The 20,781-nt window shown below is 41.5% G+C and overlaps 1 protein-coding gene across 5 annotated transcripts in view; it reads right to left on the reverse strand.

The window, feature by feature from the left end:
- Positions 1-20,781, reverse strand: part of ZC3H11A (zinc finger CCCH-type containing 11A) — a 95,633-nt gene that overhangs the window by 21,412 nt on the left and 53,440 nt on the right. For 4 of the 5 annotated variants that reach the window (XM_085890067.1, XM_085890077.1, XM_085890058.1 and 1 more), the window contains 4 exons: positions 20,088-20,198; positions 19,914-19,991; positions 18,704-18,802; positions 12,315-12,504 (listed from right to left, as the gene is read on the reverse strand). In XM_085890067.1, coding sequence (XP_085746193.1) covers positions 12,315-12,504; positions 18,704-18,802; positions 19,914-19,991; positions 20,088-20,198 — 478 coding nt within the window. The remainder of the gene's footprint in view (positions 1-12,314; positions 12,505-18,703; positions 18,803-19,913; positions 19,992-20,087; positions 20,199-20,781) is intronic. The other variant, XM_085890086.1, reaches the window with a different exon arrangement.

Here is a 20,781-nt window from a genome sequence, read left to right on the forward strand (position 1 = left end):
CTCACATCTGGGGAGGTTCAAGCTCTTCATACTTACTGGACAGAATTGAATCCAAAGTTATTTGACTTGTCAACTCCACTAATGTGACCTCAAAACTCGACCCGCTCAAATTACGCTGCAAAGTAGGCTCTCTTTCTCTTTTCTTCAGATATTTACTCAAGTTTCTGCTCGCAAGAACTTGCTGCTTGTGTACCCCACCATTAGTGAGATTAAGGAATACCCAACAAGCCACTACATCACATGATTATTGTGTGGCCGTTGGCAACTCAAGGGTGGGCCATTCCAATGTTTGTTTCTTCCCCTACACTGCCAAACTCTGGAACTCTTTACCTTCTCACGTCTTCCCAAACACTGATAACCTTCCCCTTTTCAAAAAGCAGATTTTTTTCCTTCCTCAAAAACTCTGAGACTATTCTCTTTCCTTACTTTTCTATCAGCGCAGTTCTATTATTAAAGGCTTGGCCTTGATAAAGACTATTATTTTAGTTCATGCCTGAAGCTTTCAACGTTTAGAAGAAAAAAAAAATTATATATATATATATATATATATATATATATATATATATATATATATATATATACATATATATACATATATATACATATATATACATATACATATATACATATATATATATATATATATATATATATATACATATATATATATACATATATATATATATATATACATATATATATATATATATACATATATATACACATACATATATACATATATACAGTGGGGAGAACAAGTATTTGATACACTGCCGATTTTGCAGGTTTTCCCACTTACAAAGTACGTAGAGGTCTGTAATTTTTATCATAGGTACACTTCAACTGAAAGACGGAATCTAAAACAAAAATCCTGAAAAATCATTGTATGATTTTTAAATAATTAATTTGCATTTTATTGCATGAAATAAGTATTTGATACATCAGAAAAACAGAACTTAATATTTGGTACAGAAACTTTTGTTTGCAATTACAGAGATCAGACGTTTCCTGTAGTTCTTAACCAGGTTTGCACAGACTGCAGCAGGGATTTTGGCCCACTCCTCCATAAAGGTGATCTTGTCCAGATCCTTCAGGTTTGGGGCTGTCGCTGGGCAACACAGACTTTCAGCTCCCTCCAAAGATTTTCTATTGGGTTCAGGTCTGGAGACTGGCGAGGCCACTCCAGGACCTTGAGATGCTTCTTACGGAGCCACTCCTTAGTTGCCCTGGCTGTGTGTTTCGAGTCGTTGTCATGCTGGAAGACCCAGCCACGCCCCATCTTCAATGCTCTTGTTGAGGGATGGAGGTTGTTGGCCAAGATCTCACGATACATGGCCCCATCCATCCTCCCCTCAATACGGTGCAGTCGTCCTGTCCCCTTTGCAGAAAAGCATCCCCAAAGAATGATGTTTCCACCTCCATGCTTCACGGTTGGGATGGTGTTCTTGGGGGTTGTACTCATCCTTTTTCTTCCTCCAAACACGGTGAGTGGAGTTTAAACCAGAAAAGCTCTATTTTGGTCTCATCAGACCACATGACCTTCTCCCATTCCTCCTCTGGATCATCCAGATGGTCATTGGCAAACTTCAGACGGGCTTAGACATGCGCTGGCTTGAGCAGAGGGACCTTGCGTGCGCTGCAGGATTTTAATCCATGACCGCGTAGTGTGCTACTTATAGTTTTCTTTGATACTGTGGTCCCAGCTCTCTTCAGGTCATTGACCAGGTCCTGCCGTGTAGTTCTGGGCTGATCCCTCACCTTTCTCATCATCATTGAGGCTCCACAAGGTGAGATCTTGCATGGAGCCCCAGACCGAGGGAGATTGACTGTTATCTTGAACTTCTTCCATTTTCGAATAATTGCGCCAACAGTTGTTGCCTTCTCACCAAGCTGCTTGCCTATTGTCCTGTAGCCCATCCCAGCCTTGTGCAAGTCCACAATTTTGTCCCTGATGTCCTTAGACAGCTCTCTGGTCTTGCCCATTGTGGAGAGGTTGGAGTCTGATTGATTGAGTGTGGACAGCTGTCTTTTATGCAGATAACGAGTTCAAACAGGTGAAGTTAATACAGGTAATGAGTGGAGAATGGGAGGGCTTCTTAAAGACAAAACTAACAGGTCTGTGAGAGCTGGAATTCTTACTGGTTGGTAGGTGATCAAATACTTATTTCATGCAATAAAATGCAAATTAATTATTTAAAAATCATATAATGTGATTTTCAAGATTTTTGTTTTAGATTCCGTCTTTCACAGTTGAAGTGTACCTATGATAAAAATTACAGACCTCCACGTGCTTTGTAAGTGGGAAAACCTGCAAAAATCGGCAGTGTATCAAATACTTGTTCTCCCTACTGTATATGTGTGTATATGTATGTATGTATGTATGTATGTATGTATGTATGTATGTATGTATGTATGTATGTATGTATGTATGTATGTATGTATATATGTATATATGTATGTATGTATATATATATATATATATATATATTGTTGCGGTTTTCGCGCCCGCCGGCGTGCGGACGGCCACGTAACTCGAATCGCGGCACGTCGCCCACCGGACGGACAATCCAGTCGTGACCCTCTCGGACTAACGCCGGGAACCAGTCACGGGTGGACCTTTCGGTCTCACCGCGATCGAGCCAATCAGCCCCCGCGTGGGATAGGGTTGCTCGCCAAATTCGACCTACCTAAGTACCCACGCGGAGGGTAGACCGGGCGATCGCACCTCGCCGCAGGTCGACTTCGGACACGGGCCACTTAAGCGACCCGTTCCGTACTATCAGAATAACCGAGCGGTGTTATCGTCGACCTCGACGGTTCGATTAATTATCGGGCGTATTCAGCCCACTACCAACCCTTTACGTGAAGCAAGATGAGGGTTCAATGGGGGAAAAGACGAAGCGAAGCGGGAGAACAGTTCAACAATAAAAGCACATTTATTCGCGGCACACGGGAAGCACACAAATACAATTCCACCAAATGCACACAAAAAAAGAAAACACACTTCCATTTACACAAAAAGCAAATATAAAAGCGAAAACAATGGAGAGCTAATACCGACTACCGAGCACACGGCAACACTTATACAATTCTACTTCACAGACGGCGCCGACAACACATACCCAAAACCAAGGAAAAGAAATACCTCAAGAATGAGGCGGGCCTGAGGCCGAGACCGGGTCGGGCCTACCCGTCTGGTGATGAGACGCGGAGCGGCGATGGCCCCGCAACCCGCGGGCCTCGTGGACGGTGTCTGGTAGGGGGTGGGAACGGGGCCCCCTTGGTCGCACTATCTCAGCGCGGGGGGAAACAGGAGGGGGTTGCTGATGCTCGGGGTATAGAGGATCTTTATTATCCCTGGTGTGCGTCTCCACCTCGGCCAGGTCGCGCTGCCGGCCTCCCTCGGGCGTGCAGCTCCTGGCACCGACGCGAGCACCCCCTCGTCCGACTCTCTTCAGCTTCTCCAGCCACTGCAGGCTTCGGGCTCCAGACTTCCACACTCGTCCCCTCCGTTCCGACTCCTTCTCGTTCTCGTTCTCTTTTTCGACTCGTCTCCCCTTTCGTTCTCATTCTCCTTTTTCTGACTGACGAACACCGTCCTTTTATCCTCCCGTAACTTCGCCTTTGACCCCCTCCCTTTGACCTTTCACCTCGCTCCCCATTGGCCCGAGAAAAAGTGGGCGTGAAGGCTTTTTGATCCACAAATTTGCATATATCGATCGCCCTGGGGGCGGGGCCAATTCGCCCCTCGCTCACCGATTGGACGGCAAAAAGTGGGCGTGTGTCGTTTTTGATCCGTTTTTGAAGCACAAAATCCGTGATTTTGTACACGCTGTTCGACGCGCGCTCTGCACGAATCCAACACCGGTACCCACAGCGGGGCAAGAACGGTGGCGATGCTACGGTTGCGAGGTGTGACGTGGGGGTCGTGGCGGTTGTGGTGAAGCGGTGGTTGTGGTCGGTGGTTGATGTTGTGGTTGTGATCATGGCGGTTGGTCCAAAATAAAGATAGTAAAAGAAAAACGGCTATCCTGAAGAGTCGCAGCACGTATAAATGACATGTATTCCCACTAGACAACGGGTTTGGGCCTAACTACACATATACTTGCCGAGATACCTCACCTAAGGGACCTGAATGGTGGTTTGCGAATTTGGTAACCACAACAATATGTATATATATATATATATATATATATATATATATATATATATATATATATATATATATATATATATATATATATATATATATATATATATATATATATATATATATATATATATATATATATATCTTCTTCTTCTTCTTCTTTCGGCTGCTCCCGTTCGGGGTCGCCACAGCGGATCATCCATATGATCCGCATAGTGATTTGGCACATGTTTTACGCCGGATGCCCTTCCTGACGCAACCCTGGTCGCCTCTTGCGACACAGGGATCTGGTACACCTATTTTAACCGGAGTATACACCGGCCCAGTATACTGGTACTCATTTTGCCGAGCTCGGAAGGATGACAGGCTGAGTCAACCCCCTGGTGTATTAATTCAGTGGCCCAAGGGTCATCAACAAAGGTGCTATTTCTAAAATCCTCAATTTTCATCCGATTAACTTGAAATTTGAAGAGGATTTATATTTCAGGTCACTGAATTCAACCAACCAATTATTTTAAAGGTCAACATCGACCAAAAGGTCAACATAGGCCGAATTTCTAAAATTGTCAATTTTCATCTGATTCATTTGAAATTTGAAGAGGAGTTGCATGTTTGGTCATTGAATTCAACCACCAATTATTTTTGAGGTCAAATTTGTTTTATGGATTTTGCAAGTTTCGTGCTCTGCACGACGTCATCTTCTTGTTTGTTTGTTTCTCCGTTTATGTGCGGGGTAGCTCAAAATGTTTTGGACGGATTCAGATGAAACTTGGTGGATAGGTTTGGGGAGTGACAAGGATGAATGGATTTGATTTTGGTGAAGACCCAAATCCAGGTGGAAGTAAGCGCTCTTCCGAGTGCCATTCTAGTTTATAAAAAGTGTTTATTTGCTGTTCTACTCCTCCGATGGATCGCTCAAGTACAAACCAAACTACTGGTTGCTCATGCGAGAAGGCAGAAGGTGGGAAATATTTCTTACAAATAATGGTTAATTGTGAAAGGCAATGAATATGGGGAAGGAGAGGAGAGGGAGATAAGATGCTATAAATAAATGGGGGGGGGGGGAGGGGGAAACAGGTGCTCAAAGGACAAACAAATAGGGAGCACACATACTTGTATTACAAGAAAATGAAACCCCCACCAAGGACCCAAAATACCAGACACAAACAAGAACCAAGTGGGGAGGGTGTGGACTTGAGCAGATACGATTTGGTGTTGCTCAAAGATTACAATCACCGCATTCTCGGTGCACATAATACATACAACTTATCTCAGACAGACCCCAAATACAAGTGTAAATCTAATTTATTCGAGCAGACGGACCAAGCTATCTGTAGCTTTGGACCGCCCTCCTCCCTTCCACGCAACAATACTCTATCAACATGTCAGTAAGGTTAATGAGATGTAGTCCCTCAACAAGAAAGCACTCCTGCCAAGTTTGCAGTTTCCTCCTTCCTGAGAGTTTGCTTCTGCATCCATCTTATTCACCCATTCTACCCTAGCCCTCATTCCTCCCCATATCCCTTATCTGTTCAGTTTCCCTCAATTTTGCCTCTCAACCATATTATTGGTGACTTTCCCCCTCTCTTTCAGCTGTTCCTTTTGTTCTGATATGTTCTAACTCCACCACCAGCCTCAACATTGGATAAAAAAAGCCAACAGCAGAAATTATGTTTCTTTGAAAATGATACATGTGGGTGTCCCACCCCCTGAATCCCCCCAATTTTCAAGTTTCACCGGATGTGTGTACCATGTCCCAAAAATGAATAAAGTTTAAGCTAAATTTTATTTATGATCTTATTGTGCAGCTCAATTCCCACCCCCCCCCCCAACCCAATCAATGGGTTGAAAAGTTGTTCCAGGAGTGCTAATGTGCCTTAAATTTGATTGAGAATTTGAATTGCATTTATTGCTGGACTCTCAATTTTGATGTCACAGCCACCTCCCCCCCCCCCCCAAGCCTGTTTCTTGTCACAAGATGTAAATATCGCCCATAAAAAGTTGACAAGGTTGTAAAGGGATTCTTTCAAACAATCTAGTTCTATGTCAACAGAAACCTGCGAGTCACTTCATCCCCAGTTGACCTTAAAGCCGGCACGTGGGGTTTGTGGGTACCCCAAGGTGCTATTCCTGTTGATTTTTCTGTTACTAATGTTTTACCATTTTTCTTCTTCTGTGATATCCTCCCACAGTATGGTCTCAATTCAACAGACAATATGACCAGCTTTTGTGTGAAACTCTTGTGGAGTAATAAGTGATGGAAGTTAGAAACAATATTCCCTGGCTACTGGGGTCTCACCAGACCAAAAGCAAAATTAAGTGTTTCTTTCTTTTCTCACTAGATGGCACGATATTTCATAGTGGTTCCTATTCAGGAGATGAACTCAGTATTCCACCATTTTGAATTGGAAGCTTTTCAAATGAAGGTAGGCTGAAGAAATCAACACTCATGTCTTGGATACTTTGTGTGAAACTATTTTGGAGTAATAAGTGAAGTGAAAACAGAAAGGAAGAATTGATTCAATTTTGGTGAAGATCTGGATCCAGATACGAGTTTTAAAATTTTTTAAAGTGATTCTTCACCATTGAGAGATGTGGCCAAAATTATATATAAGCATGATATTACAAAATGTTGTGGATGAGTTATGAAAAAAAACTAGGTGGAAGAGTTGGTTATGTGACAGTAACAAGTAAACCTCCTCAGTACCAAGCTAAGAGGGTGCAAAATGAAATAAAATAATTAATCCGCACTTAAAAATTTTTTTTTCAGATTCTGTTCATCTTGGTTAGTTGCATGAAGTGGGGCAGATAACAGCAATTTTTGAGAGGAATCGTGCAAATGATGATACAAGCATCAAATTTGGCACATTTGTTCTCCAGGGGATTCTAATCAAATCTGCCTGATTGGCCATTTGAAAATCCAAATTTTGAAAAAAAAACAAAAAAACTTCAAAAAAGCCAAGATCACGAATCAATGTTGGATGCGGGCTGAGATTGGTGAATGTTTAAGAAACATCATCAAAGACGTTCCAAGTCTGCCATGCAGTTTTCTTCCCTTTACCGCGGAAGGCAGACACGACGTCACATCCAGTGAACGCATAGAAGTATGGGATCCCTCTCGCTTTCTCAGGCCCGATTGCAAAAACTACCTCATGGACTGGAATCCATCGTGCCTTGGCTCCTTGGCCAAAGGCAATCCACATGTTCTCAAGACCTAGTTCCTGTAAGGATGGCAGTACAGATATTGCTATGACTAGTACGTCCGTGTCATTAGCCTTAATGATAATGGACTTGCTACCATCCGTCGTTGCATCCCTGGTGTGTACAAATATTCGAGTGTCAGCTTCTTCATGACAACATGGAGACACAGCATCCAGTGACTTCCTTGTGTTGCTAATGGAATCTTCTCCTTTTGTGACAATGACTGTGCTTGTCGTCTGTGCTTCACACATCTTTTCCGCAAGGAAGTGAAACAGCTCATTCTTGTTGCTGACATCTCAAAGAAAGCTTCTCCAGTTACTTGGGGTCCTACTGGTTCCTGTCATTCTTCTTCTGATTCCTTGCCCCCTTTTCGACCTTGCCTCGGACTTCAGACTTGACTTCTTGTACACATCAAACACTACGTCCACCCTCTCGCACCTGGCACCATAGGATTCCACCTTTGGGATGATGTCTTCTTTAGCATAGTCATCAAATATCTTTGAAGTGCGTGGAGGTAGGGCATTGATAAGTGCTGAGCCATCAATGATGACTGCATCTCCCTTTGGTTGGTTCTCTGTCTGGGATGTTCACTTGCGCTTCAAGAATTTCAGCCAGCTGTGACTTCAAATTTTATTTTTTTCAAATTTTTCAAAATTTGGATTTTCAAATGGCCAATTGGGCAGATTTGATCAGAAAGCCCTGCAGAACAGAAATGGCAAATTTGATGCTTGTATCATAATTTGCATGATTTTTCTACTATCTACTACACTAATGAGCAATAGCCCCACATGGAAGAGCAGCAACAACAACAACAACAAAAGTGTTCATGACAACAATTTCACCCCCATTTTCATCAAATGGGATACATTTGTGATTTTACTGCCTCTCTCTATCGAGTGCAGCCTGTGGCTGCTGCTTGCATCATTGGTTGGGACGCGGCTATGCCGCTGATGCAGTGTCCCTTACCAGTACACTGGTGTAGGACCCAGTACGCTGTCCCTTACCAGTACGCTGATGCAGTGTCCCTTACCAGTACACTGGTGCTCATTTTGCCGACCTCAGAAGGATGACAGGCTGAGTCAACCTCCTGGTGTATTTTAATTCAGCGGCCAATGGGGCTTGAACTCAGGACCCTAGGACCCCAAGCCGCCACCCTAACCACTAAGCCAACACCAGGCTTGATTTTACTGCCAATCCTCAGGAATGTTTTTTCTTTTACCAAACCTCAGTACTAAGAGAGTGAAAAATACAATTAATTAATTTTCACTTTCTTTTTTTCAGGTTCTGCTCATCTTGGTTCATGGCTAATTTGTGAGGTGAGCAAAAGTCCCATGTGGAAAAGAAAATGTACAAATAGGCTATGTACATTTCAGATTAAAATGAACACAGCTTATTTGTACATACTGTATTTGTAGTATATGTGGACAAAATTGGCCAAAGATCAAGGTCAATGCCATCAAAAACATGTAAAACACATATTAGGCTGCAATTAGAAGATGCATCAACCAAATTTGTTTTGCACAACATTCCATCATGTAAAACACTTGATAGGTCAAATTTTCCAAATTACCAATTGCTGTTTTCACAGCAACTATTGTTTATTTGGATTTTGCAAATATCGTGCTGTGTATGATATCTTTCTTGTTTGTTTGTGAACAGAATATCTCAAAAAATTGAGGACAGATTCGGATGAAATTTGGTGAACAGGTTTGGGTGTGTGACAAGAAGGAATTGTTTTGAGGTTATTGAAGATCCAGATCCCAGAATTTTTATCGTTATTCTTCAACGTCGAGTGATGGAGCGGAAAACAATATATCGGATGATATCTCAAAAGGTTATGTATGGATTCAGCCAAAACATGGTGGCTAAGTTGGGTGTTGGACAAGGGCGAACGGATTCGATTTTGGTGAAGATCCAGATCCGGCCGGATACCAGAATTTTATGTGATTTTTCACCATTGAGAGATGGGGTCAAAAAATGAAATGAAGCATGATATTTCAAAAGGTTGTGGATGGACTATGACAAAACTTGGTGAATGAGTTGGGTGTATGACAGGATCAAACTTAGATATTGCTTAATGTCCGGATGCAGAGCCGGCCTATCAGCGTGATACAAAATGTAAATTGTTCAGCCTGGCAGAAGTATGCATTCGACCGAGTGCCGTTCTCATTTTTCAGATGTATTTACCATGAAAAAAAAACAAGTTTAATAAGTGCAATTTTATTGTAATTCCACGGACGCAAGCCATATTGCACTTGTCATCTTGTCAGTACTGGCGGAACCCCGCTATTTGCGGATTCGCGGGTCATAAAGTGTGACCTGCTACATTTGTGCTTCGCGTATTCGTGTTTTTTTTTTAATTTGTTGTTCTTTTTATTTATTCTTAACAAAACATTTTTTTTTTTTTTACACTTCAGGACTGGTCTCCTATATCCACCTGGGAAATTGGAAATCAGCCAACATCACAGCATTACATAAAAAAGGTCGGATACCCTTCACTACAGCCCAATTTGCTTACTGTACTTCCAATAATCAGCAAGGTCATGGAATCAATCATCACAGTTAACACAAAATCATTCCATTTCAACAGCCTCATCTCAAATTATCAATTCGGATTCAGACCTGGTCATTCTAACTTGGCCATGCTGCCTCTACTTTCCCAACAATGATGGATCTACTCACCCAACATCAGACTTCAGATCAAGGCCATCTCTCTGGACATGTCTCGAGCTTTTGATCCCACCTTGCTCTCCAAACTGTCTGCCTATGGAATCCAAGGCCAACTCCACTCTTGGATTACTGACTTCCTCCACTTTCGTGGAACATTTTTTTTTGTGGTAGCTCTCAATGGAACCCTTTCATCTCCACTCTCAGCCAAGCCTGGAGTAGCCCAAGGCAGTGTTCTCTGCCACATATTCCTAATCTTTATCAATGATCTCACTGACTGGAAAATCCTCCATCTCTTTGCTGATTACTCCATACTCTTGCATGACGTATCTCATCCTTCTGACAGACAGGCAGCAGCCTCTTCCGTCTTCTCAGACCTTGACAAAATCACAAACTCTTCAAACACAATTTTGCTTGGTTTTCCATATTGTCCACCCATTGCGTTCTCCCTTACCCCTCATTATTACCTGGATCCTTTGTCTGTCTCCATCTATTTTCTCCCTCCACCCTGCCATTGGTGATTCCCCTTTCACCTGCAGTTACCTTTGTTATGTTCTGTCCTGATTTGTTCTGTGTAATCGGTATTCCATGAGCAGAGACCATGTTAAAAAAGAACACAAAACAAAACAACAAAAAAAGGCCTCGGCATTCACGGCATTTTTCAGTCATATCCTCCACGGATAGCAGGTTATTATGAGCTAAAGATCGAAACATGCTCCTAGCCAGGGCTGTGAAAAATCACATAATAATCATGTTCTGTCCGGAATATTTGTTTCATGTTTGAATATGTTTCATTACAGAGAACTTGGGTTTTACTATGTCTGAAGGGTTTTGTCATCAGCCACGATGACAAAATGATGCCTCCTGTGTTACTTTTACACAAATAAATGGCAGGGTCAAAGCAGACCCCTGGTGACAAACACCAGTTTTTCCATAACATGTCAGCTTAAAGGTTAAAAAGCAGACGTCAGATCGAACAGAGTCGGGATTTTGCTTAGGTCCAATTCACAGGCCATTGCAAAGCAAAGTTGAAAAGTTACCAATGAACCATTGCAAGGTTTGCTGATAGAGACAAAAACCCAGTCTTATTAAAGTCTTTTCCACCACACAATCCATACCAAAACTTAAGACACTCACAATTTAATGTCAGCTGTATAACCCAACCGTGACAAAAGTAAATACTGTGAAAAAGGTGGAAGCACAACTCGAAGGCAATAATTCTGTACATTATGGCAAAGGCACAAAATGATAAAACAGCAAGGTGGCATTTTCTTTAATCATCGAAAACAACGATAAAACCAATGTGGTGGGTTTAAAATTACATGACATTCCAATGGAAACATTCAATTTTCTTGGCCATAATGGGAATCTGGGTTAATGTCTCCTCTGAAGGAAAGGATGCTCTATCAAAGCAGATGCAGTTTGTGAGTCAGATTTTCAGTGGATGCAAGTCTCAAAAAACAATGCGAGAGCTCACATCACATCAAAAACAAACAAAATTTAGTCAGGGCCAAGGATGCTCCAGCACAGTCTAATACCACGTTCCTCACCTTGGAAACTGTCCTTGAATGAATAACTTAATGTGCTGGATATCAAAATAAAATCAGAATGGATCAGGAGCAAATACATAAATTTATTTTCATTTCAAAAAAGTAACATTGGGGGGAGGGAGGGGGGATATGTCCTATCCCAGGCCAAAAACAAAAATAGGGGCAATACCCCTGGGTGCTCACCTGGTAGCGGTTGGATAAGAAAACCAGGGAACAACTAGTAGGTGTGGATGACCCCAATTTTTTTTTTTTAATGCAGTGAACAAATGTTGATCCATCATGGGTGATGAAATTTGTAGTCAAGCTTCATCGGAATTGTGTGTGTAGTTTCTGAGAAGAAAGCAAATACCTCTTTTGGGGGGCAACCCTAGTGTAAATTTCCTGCATAGACCCCCCCCCCCCCACCAGACTCCGACTTCTTCAATTCCGTGAACAAACATTGGGCCCAATTTATTTTAATACCGTGAACAAACTTTGGTAAACACCGGGTGATGAAGGTTGTGGTGAAGTTTCATCAAAATCATGTGTGTAGTTTCAGAGAAGATGCAAGCGTTTGTGGACGGACGGACAAACTGATGACGTGCTATCCCACAAGCTGCCCAGAACTACGTTCCAGGTGAGCTAAAAATAAAAGTTTGAATCCTACTCCAATTGTATTACAACCTTATAACAATCCACATTCAAATATATTCATAAAGTTTCCGAATTCTCAAATTCGAATAAAAGGCCTACGTTTAGAGACACACCTTTCATGAGCATTATTGGTGCAAGCAAGCTCTGAAGAAGAATTGATAGAGTGGTAGTTGATTTCTGGTTCAGTGGGCAAAACTTGCAGGGCCAAGTTACGAGTCATGCCAGGGAATGGATACATTCCCAATGGCTTTTCCCAATGCATCTTTGATTGGTTCACTTGAGCTCTCGATGACACCCCCTGCCCTGCACAGCAGGCAAACAAACAAAGAACAAAACATTACCCCAAAAATATGTCCATGAAAAAAAAAAAAATTATTTGCTCAACATTAAATATGTTTCCTTACTTGAACAGTGGCAAAATAGACTGAGGTTTATCAGCCATAACATTTTGAAAGGGCTTTTTCTCTTAAAAGCACAACTTTAAGCTTTTGTTAATTTTGGACACCACCATATGGGAAAGATAAAATTTTTGGTGGGCAATAATTATCCATAACTCCCCCCCAAAAAAAAAAAAAAAAAAAAAAAAAAATCAGGTTCAGAATAAAAACAGGCTCAATCCTCCAGGCAGACCACCATATAGCTTCCTACACCTTATCGTGATTATTTATTTTAAGGTTTGCAGTTATTCCAAAACTGTATGCAACCTCAGAATATAAGAAAATAAGGTTTTATAAAACAGAATAAAACCACGAAATAAAAAGTCACTTCGTCGGGTATTCTTTCGAGCCAGATTTGTGCTGGCAACCAAATTATACTGTTACATACTTCACCTTGGCAAGGCAGGATATCACAAAGGTTCTTTAAATCAACCAACATCTGACTTAGAGGCAGTAGAGTGTGGTCTAAATTTGATATTAAAATAAATAGCAAAGCAACAATTGACTCCAAAATACGAGACTTTACAAGGCAGAAGGTGATTTATCTATATTTTTACATCTCTCTCACCATCTTTAGCCAGTCCAATATTATCACTCCAAATCCTTTGAAGAAAACTCTTCCTCAGAAAAATGACTCATAATTATCAGATGGTTCGACATACGGTACCTGGTATAATTTAAACCGTCAACATTAATTGGTTTCATATCAGTAAGCCACTAGAATTTACTCCAACACACACACAATATTTTGACAAGCTATAAAATCTAACATCTAGTGTCAACACTTGTAAATACGGTATAGAACAAGAAGCGAATACTTCGATATCGCGCGACTGGGGGCAGTAAAAGTCAAGGTTAAGAATGATGAAACAATTTGCCAGTTATAGAATTTAAATGTAGACACGGTGAATTAGCATGCATGATGGGAAGAGTTGTGACGTTGGACAAATTTCTATTTATAGCCCTCAGATCAAAGGGACGTACGCGGCCATAAGTGTGACAGAAGACAGGACAGAATAGCCAATTATATAACAGCGCGATGTCGCCGTGCTGTAACAAGGTAAAATGTCACAACAAATGGGAGGGTTTGTCATACGGTCTTTTTGGAGAGAGGCAGGGAGAGTGAGGGGGGAGAGATGGATTGGAAGACAAATTCCAAGTGTTTCACCAGCTTGTGATTTTGTGAAGGGCTGAAGAGAGGGAAGATGCTGCTGCCTGCCTATCTGAAGGATGAGGGATGTGATGGCAAAGGGAGGGTTCATCAGCAAATATAGAGAATTGCCCAGAGTCAGAGATCGTTGATGAAGATTAGGAATAGGATTGGACCCAGAACACTGCCTTAAGGCACTCCAGCCTTAACAGCAAGAGGATGAAAGGATGCCATGAAGAGCCACACATTGGGTATGAGAGTACAGCAAGTCAGTAATCCATGTGTGAAGTTGGCCTTCTGTAGCAGGGAGTTTGGAGAGCAAGGCAGGATTGCCAGCCTGTTTTGAAAGCTCAATATATGTCCAGACAGATAGCCCCGATCTCATGTCTGACATTGAAGGCCTCCATCTATTGTTGAGAGAGTTGCAGCAGCATGTCCAAGGTAGAGTGACCTGGCCTGAATATGAATTGGTGATCTGAGATGAGGTTCTTTAAGAAAAGGAAGGATTTCATATTAACTACGATGATGGATTCCATGTCCATGTTGATGAGTGGAAGTAAGCTAATAGATCTGGGGTTGAGGGTATTGGTTGTTGCACCTTGATTAGGTAATGCCATGATGTTGGCCGATCTCAAAGTAGATGTAGGATGACCTAGGTCCGAGGGAAAATTATAGTGTGAAAAACAGAAGGAAATGGACATGAAAGAGCAGCAGAGTAGGTTTTTAGGACAAATGAGCTGATGCCGTCTGGTGTAGTTGCAGAATCAGTCGAGGGTTGCAATAAACGCCGTGGTTGGATGCGTGTGGTTTTTCACACTTTTTCCCATACCCTTTCACATATTCAATTGAAAAACTTGGTACATGGCTTTATTATGACAAGTTACAGAAGAAGTTCAAGTTTCAGCACATTTATTTATACATGGGATAGTGTTTACATGGGATCACAAAATATTTATACATGGGATAGTGTTCACCTGCCATGACTCCACCCACTGCTTTGCAACCATTGGCTGGACAGCTGACTGACTCCACCCCCTCCTCCCCCCCAAAAAATAATGCACCACCATTGCTTGAAGCAGCAGAGATCGGCAGGCTTCAGGCCTTTGTTTGTCCATGGCCCAGTGCAATTGCAATAATACCAGGTATATAACCATGATGTATTATATATGCACAAAAACCAGACGCATGTTTTTGCTTCATGTATGTACATCAGATAATTTTTAATATGAAATTGGCAAAGCCTAGAAACAAACGAAACACAATGGGTTAGAGGGTCTTCTTCTTCAATTTGGGTCCAGTATCGGCTCAATCATGCATTTAAGCAAAGCAATTTTTACCTCCTGTTTGTTATCCTAGTTGTCTTTATAGGTTTGTAGTCTACAAAAGATATCAGTAAATGAAAATTGATTTTTGTTATATTTTGCCAAATACACCCAAAAATGGTGGATTATAGGGTTTCTTCTTCTTCTTCATTTTGGTTATGGTATTGATTATGGTACAGCCAAGGAGACTGTTAAGGCAGCACCAACGCTCTGCACAGAGTATGGTCCCAATGGATGGATGGATGGCTGGATGGATAGATGGATGGATGGAACCGACAACGAGAATTTTTAAAGTGATTCTTCACCATTGAGAGATAGGGCTCAAAAACGATTTATAGCACGATATTTAAAAAATGTATTTGGCCAGATATGTTCTTGTGGATCAGGCATTACGGGGCAGAGGTATGCGCTCTACCAAGTACCCTACTGGTTTATACTGCTGTGCTTGTTGTTTTCATCATCATTATTCTCTGTGTTAAGAAACGGCTTATAATCTAAGTGTGGAGGCGTTTTCTCTTCTGGCCATTTGGGCTGTTAGGAAAACGAGGAAACTATTGTAAAAGCACATATTTCAGTTTTCCAAGCACGGTTTCACATTTGGCATATACAGTGCAGTACCTCAGAACTCGTGAAGGCAGAGACAAGTGAAAGCCACCACAGTATTGAAGAGAGGCAACAGAGACAAATGGCACGCACAAAAACTTCTGAGTGCAAGAATGTGGAATGAGGTTTTAAGGATGCGTTGTCGACATTACGAAACGACGCGATAATGGCGGAAGTTTTTATTTTTAACCAACATAAAATGTCAAACAGCAAAAAGTTGAGTTTAATAAGTTGAATGGCGCATGACCATAGCACACTCCATAAACGGGTTTTGATTTTGACAAATGTGCTCAATTCGGGGAAAACAAATCAGGTATCCATTTGTTTTTGCTTCAAAAGAAACACCGATTGAGGCAACTATGCAATTCAGAGGTCAAGCAAATGTGGTGTCACAATGTATAACACAAAAGAAAGGAAATTGTCTTGGTCATAAATGTTCTGAAAGTAGATGTTATCAAAGAATCAAAAAAACACAAGTATAAATCCTCCCCCCCCCACAAAACCCAGTTTTACCCCTTGTGAGCCAATGTTTTCACCCCCTGGGACATGAACCGGGGATGGGGGAGGGGGGTGAAATCTGAAAAATCGTTACATATTTCATGCGTCTCCCAATGTTGATTTCATATACAAAGTTTCATTTCAAAATGATTAAAAATGTGCGCATAATTGCATACTTGACCTCTCGACTCCACCCCAAAAGGCGGGGCCACGAAATGACACCGCTCTTTCACCTTCTTGCCATGTGGTGATATCGACCAGGTTTGGTGAATTTCTGCCAAAACGTTTTAGAGGAGACAGCGTGACGGGCAGACAGACAGACAGATAGATAGATAGATAGACAGACGTAGTCGATTACAATATCCCCCGTTTATTTTTTCCAAAAAGCGTGGAGAGAGAAATTAAACCAGTTGGCGCCTTTGTTTTATCAACGGCTGTACTCAGACGAAGGATGTAAACCAACACATTACATAAATAGTTGGGGGCATCCCAAATTAGTCACATAATTTACAGTGCCTATAGAAAGTCCGCACCCCCTTTCAAAATTTTCACCTTTTGTTGCATTATATCCTGGAATTAAATTGCATTAAATCAGACTTTTTCCCACCATTATTTACACATCGTAACCCACAACTTCCAAGGGAAAAACAAATTCTACAAATTTCAGAAAATTAATTAAAAATACAAATCTAGAATATCTTGGTTGGACAAGTGTCCATCCCCTGAGTAAATACTTGATGAAAGCATCTTTGACAGCAATTACAGGTGTGAGTATGTTGGGATAGATCTCTACAAACTTTGCACACCTTGATTGGGCAATATTTGCCCATTCTTCTGCACAAAACTGTTCAAGCTCAGTCAAGTTGTGTGGGGAATGTTGATGTACAGCAATCTTCAAGTCATGCCACAGATTTTTGATTGGATTTGGATCAGGGCTCAGATTGGGCCACTCAAGGACATTCATCTTTTTGTTCCTTAGCCACTCCAGTGTAGCTTTGGCTGTGTGCTTCGGGATGTTGGCATGCTGAAAGGTGAACTTCCATTCCAATTTCAGCTTTCTTGCAGAGGGCAGCAAGTTTCCCTCAAGGATGTTTTGTCTTTTGCTCCATCCATTTTCCCTTCAATCCCGACAAAATGCCCAGTGCCAAAAGGAGAAAATTAAAGGGGGTGCAGACCTTCTATAGGCACTGTATATTCAGTGGCAAAAAGAGACACCCATTGCAGCATCCAGCCTGGCCATTTAATCAGACTCCATTCTGCGTTTGCCAAGGCACGACTCTACAGAGTGTCCACTGGGTGTGAAGTCGGTTGGAACAACAGTCCAAAGCCATATCAACCAGCTTTGGACCTATGGTGCCCATTTAAACAACACAGCAATCGCATCTTCTTAGCTCATGACCTGTGAGGGAATCATGACCTTCCACATAGTGTTTTCAAAATGGATAGATGCAAGTCCCCAGGGCACAGTTAAACCAACAGAGATAAATATAATTGGCACCTTAATTAAAGTAGTGCTGAAGCATCACCAGACCCTATTAATAATGTGCACTATACCAAGTGCCTCGAATCTTTTAAAATACAGTACTGGAATTTATTTGGCTTTGACAACAAACATCCTCACAAGTGCAATTAGGCTTTTATTCTTCAGCTACAGAGATGTTAATGGCATTGCCTTTCTATATGCAAGGACACCTTGGGGGGGGGGGGAAACTAAAGTGGTGAGGGCATCAAGTGTCAACCACAATGTATAGACTGGCACAATATGTACAACAGATCAGGCAGATTAACTCTTCTATGAAGGTTATTTAGAAACCAGCTGTTTCTCAATATTTTGTTCAAAACCCAACAAGGTGGTTCTGACATGGGAATTCTCCAGCATCAATGATATCCAGGTTAATAATACCGCCTCCGATTACATTCAGCCCATTATACATCTAGGATGCCATTAGGTGTCATTACAACTGGACCACCACTGAACTCAACCAATTGGGCATATGTGTAAAAATCCTTCACCTCCTCCCTGCCTTCAATAACAGTGTACATGTCGATAAAGACAAATTAAAAACCTCCCAAACGTTCCACAAGGAACACCAAGAGTAACCCAGTTATTAAACATAGGATTAAGGAGAAAAATAATTCACAACTGCCAAAATGGTGAATATAATATATGAAGAAGAAAAAAGGAGAAGAAGAAGAAAAAAAAAAAAGACAGCTCCATCAAAATGTAAATTCCACTGCGGATGCAGATTAAAAAAAAAAAATGTATATATATATATATATATATATATATATATATATATATATATATATATATATATATATATATATATATATATATATATATATATATATATATATATTCAGTCATCTCCAAAAAAAACCCACAAAAACCATCAAAATAAGAACAAAATCCTTCCAAGAATCAAGTTAAGCAAAAATCAAAGCAAAAGAAACAGTTGGTATGGACATATTAAACAGTGCGCTCAACTCACGGTGCTGTCTGGCTTTGGCTACAGCAGCCTCAACACCGGCAGCAACAGCCATCAAATCCGATTCGATGTCATCATCCTGAACACGGCCACTCGTACCATCTTGGAGAGAGGTGAGAGAGAGGAACGGTGAGGTAGAGGTAGAGGTAGAGAGATAGAGAGATAGATAGAGAATGTTCACAGGACAAGAATCAAAATTCCTCCAGCATCTGTTTTGTTTCGGTTCTCGGTGACTATTACGAGTGGGCCCAGGAATCCTTAAGCTGCAATATCTGTCATGTGAGGACCGCATCCTATTATATAAACGAAGACAATGTCTGGTCCTTTAAGAACCAAAAACGACTTGGCTGACCTCCACCAAAATTTGCATTCATGTTTGGTACACTCAGGGTCAGGTCATGAGCATTAAATAACCAATTAAGCACATCTATGGGAAGATGACTTGCAGCGTACACATGAAAGCGTGCTGTTTAACCAATGATCCCTGCCGGAGGGAGGGGGAATTGTGGATGCGAAACTATGCAAATTCTGAAAACAAATCCTCTCACTTTTCGAGGGAATGGTTATGACTGGTATCCAAGGCTGGCCAATTCACTCGGAGCTCATTCAGAGTTGTGTGTATTCTGAGCTACTCAGAGCTCCAATGTATGGAATATGGGTTCCCCTTTCAGCTATTTCTCAACATGCTCCCATGGAGGTGATGGAGAAGATGACTTCATGTGATAGGCATCTCTCGGCAGGAGGCCAAGTTACTCGGTCTGCTTTTTGCTCAATGTAGGTTTGTCAACTCTGTGTTCTTTTGCCTCTCATCTCTCCCCATACTCCCATCATTCCAAGGTCACACATGTTCCCCCAAAATCCCACACGCAATTAACCTCCAATTTTAAGCTCAACCTCAATCCCTTTGTTCTCTTGCATGTGGAACCAACTTGCTGAGTGTGTTGGCTTGCGCCCCTCCTTTGAGCATTTTAAGAGTGCTGCCGGTCATCTCATGCTTTCTCCCATTCTTCGATACTCTTGCTGCTGACCTCACACTTCTCCCCCAACTCCCATTTCTGCCACTCAAATGTAATGTCTATCTCCTGGTTACTTTTTAAATCTTCTGTCAGTGTGTAAAACTGATACCCTCTGTCATTTAGCCCCGACCTGTACCTTAATTTGTTAAAAAAAACAACAACAATACATCTGCAAGACAAACAGAGACCAAACATACCGAATCGTCCCTGTTGGTTCCTCAAGGCTTTTTCTCGTCTGATGTGTTCCAGGGTTTTCACCTCAAATCCAGTTGACACTGAAAAATGGATGTGACTTTAGCAGAAAGGGGGGTGGGGTTCATAAATATAATGCCACTCCCCCAAACAAAATAGAGTAAAGCCTTTGCTCTTACCGGAAGCACAAGTGCTTGTAACTTTCCTCGATGCAGACGCAAAGTTCCTGCCTTTCTGAGTACCCAATTCAGACATTATTTTTGCTGCTTCAGTCTCTTCAGAAGATGCATCTACAAGAGATTACACACAGCAATGGCAATCAATCAACTGCACAGACCTGTGGCTTTTTCCCCAAGCAAACATCCGTCTTACCGAGAACGGCTCATATCATTTGAACAGTGCATCACAAGTCCACAAATATTGGCTTGCTCTTTTGTTGTATTTTTTTGGTATACCTCAACTGTTAAGCATATCCATTGCAAAAAGGGGAGGCAGACTCGCATGATCGTGTTAAATCGACTAGAATTGCTAACACACAGCCCAAAAGTCCATAAAACTGAAATAGGAGGCAAGGAAAGGATTCCATCAGCCAAGTTGCAACACCAATGCTTATTATGTATGGGAAATTAGGTGGGGGCAGAGGGGGAGTGGTGGTCAATTATTTGGACTTTGTTACATACAATTAAATATAAGACTCAATGAAAACACTTTTAAAGCGAGAGCACATTCATTAACTTTTGAATCTCAGCCGTTTCATGTCAACATGGCTCTGTGCAAACAGCCATATTTATCGCAAAATAAACATCCACATCACACAGCTCGGAGTTTCTTGAGACGAACCAGGACGTTGTTGATGCATTCAATACTGAAATG

Source organism: Eptatretus burgeri, chromosome 1 (genome assembly GCF_056783735.1).
Source record: "Eptatretus burgeri isolate ZD-2024b chromosome 1, Ebu_testis_v1, whole genome shotgun sequence".
Taxonomy (NCBI): domain Eukaryota; kingdom Metazoa; phylum Chordata; class Myxini; order Myxiniformes; family Myxinidae; genus Eptatretus; species Eptatretus burgeri.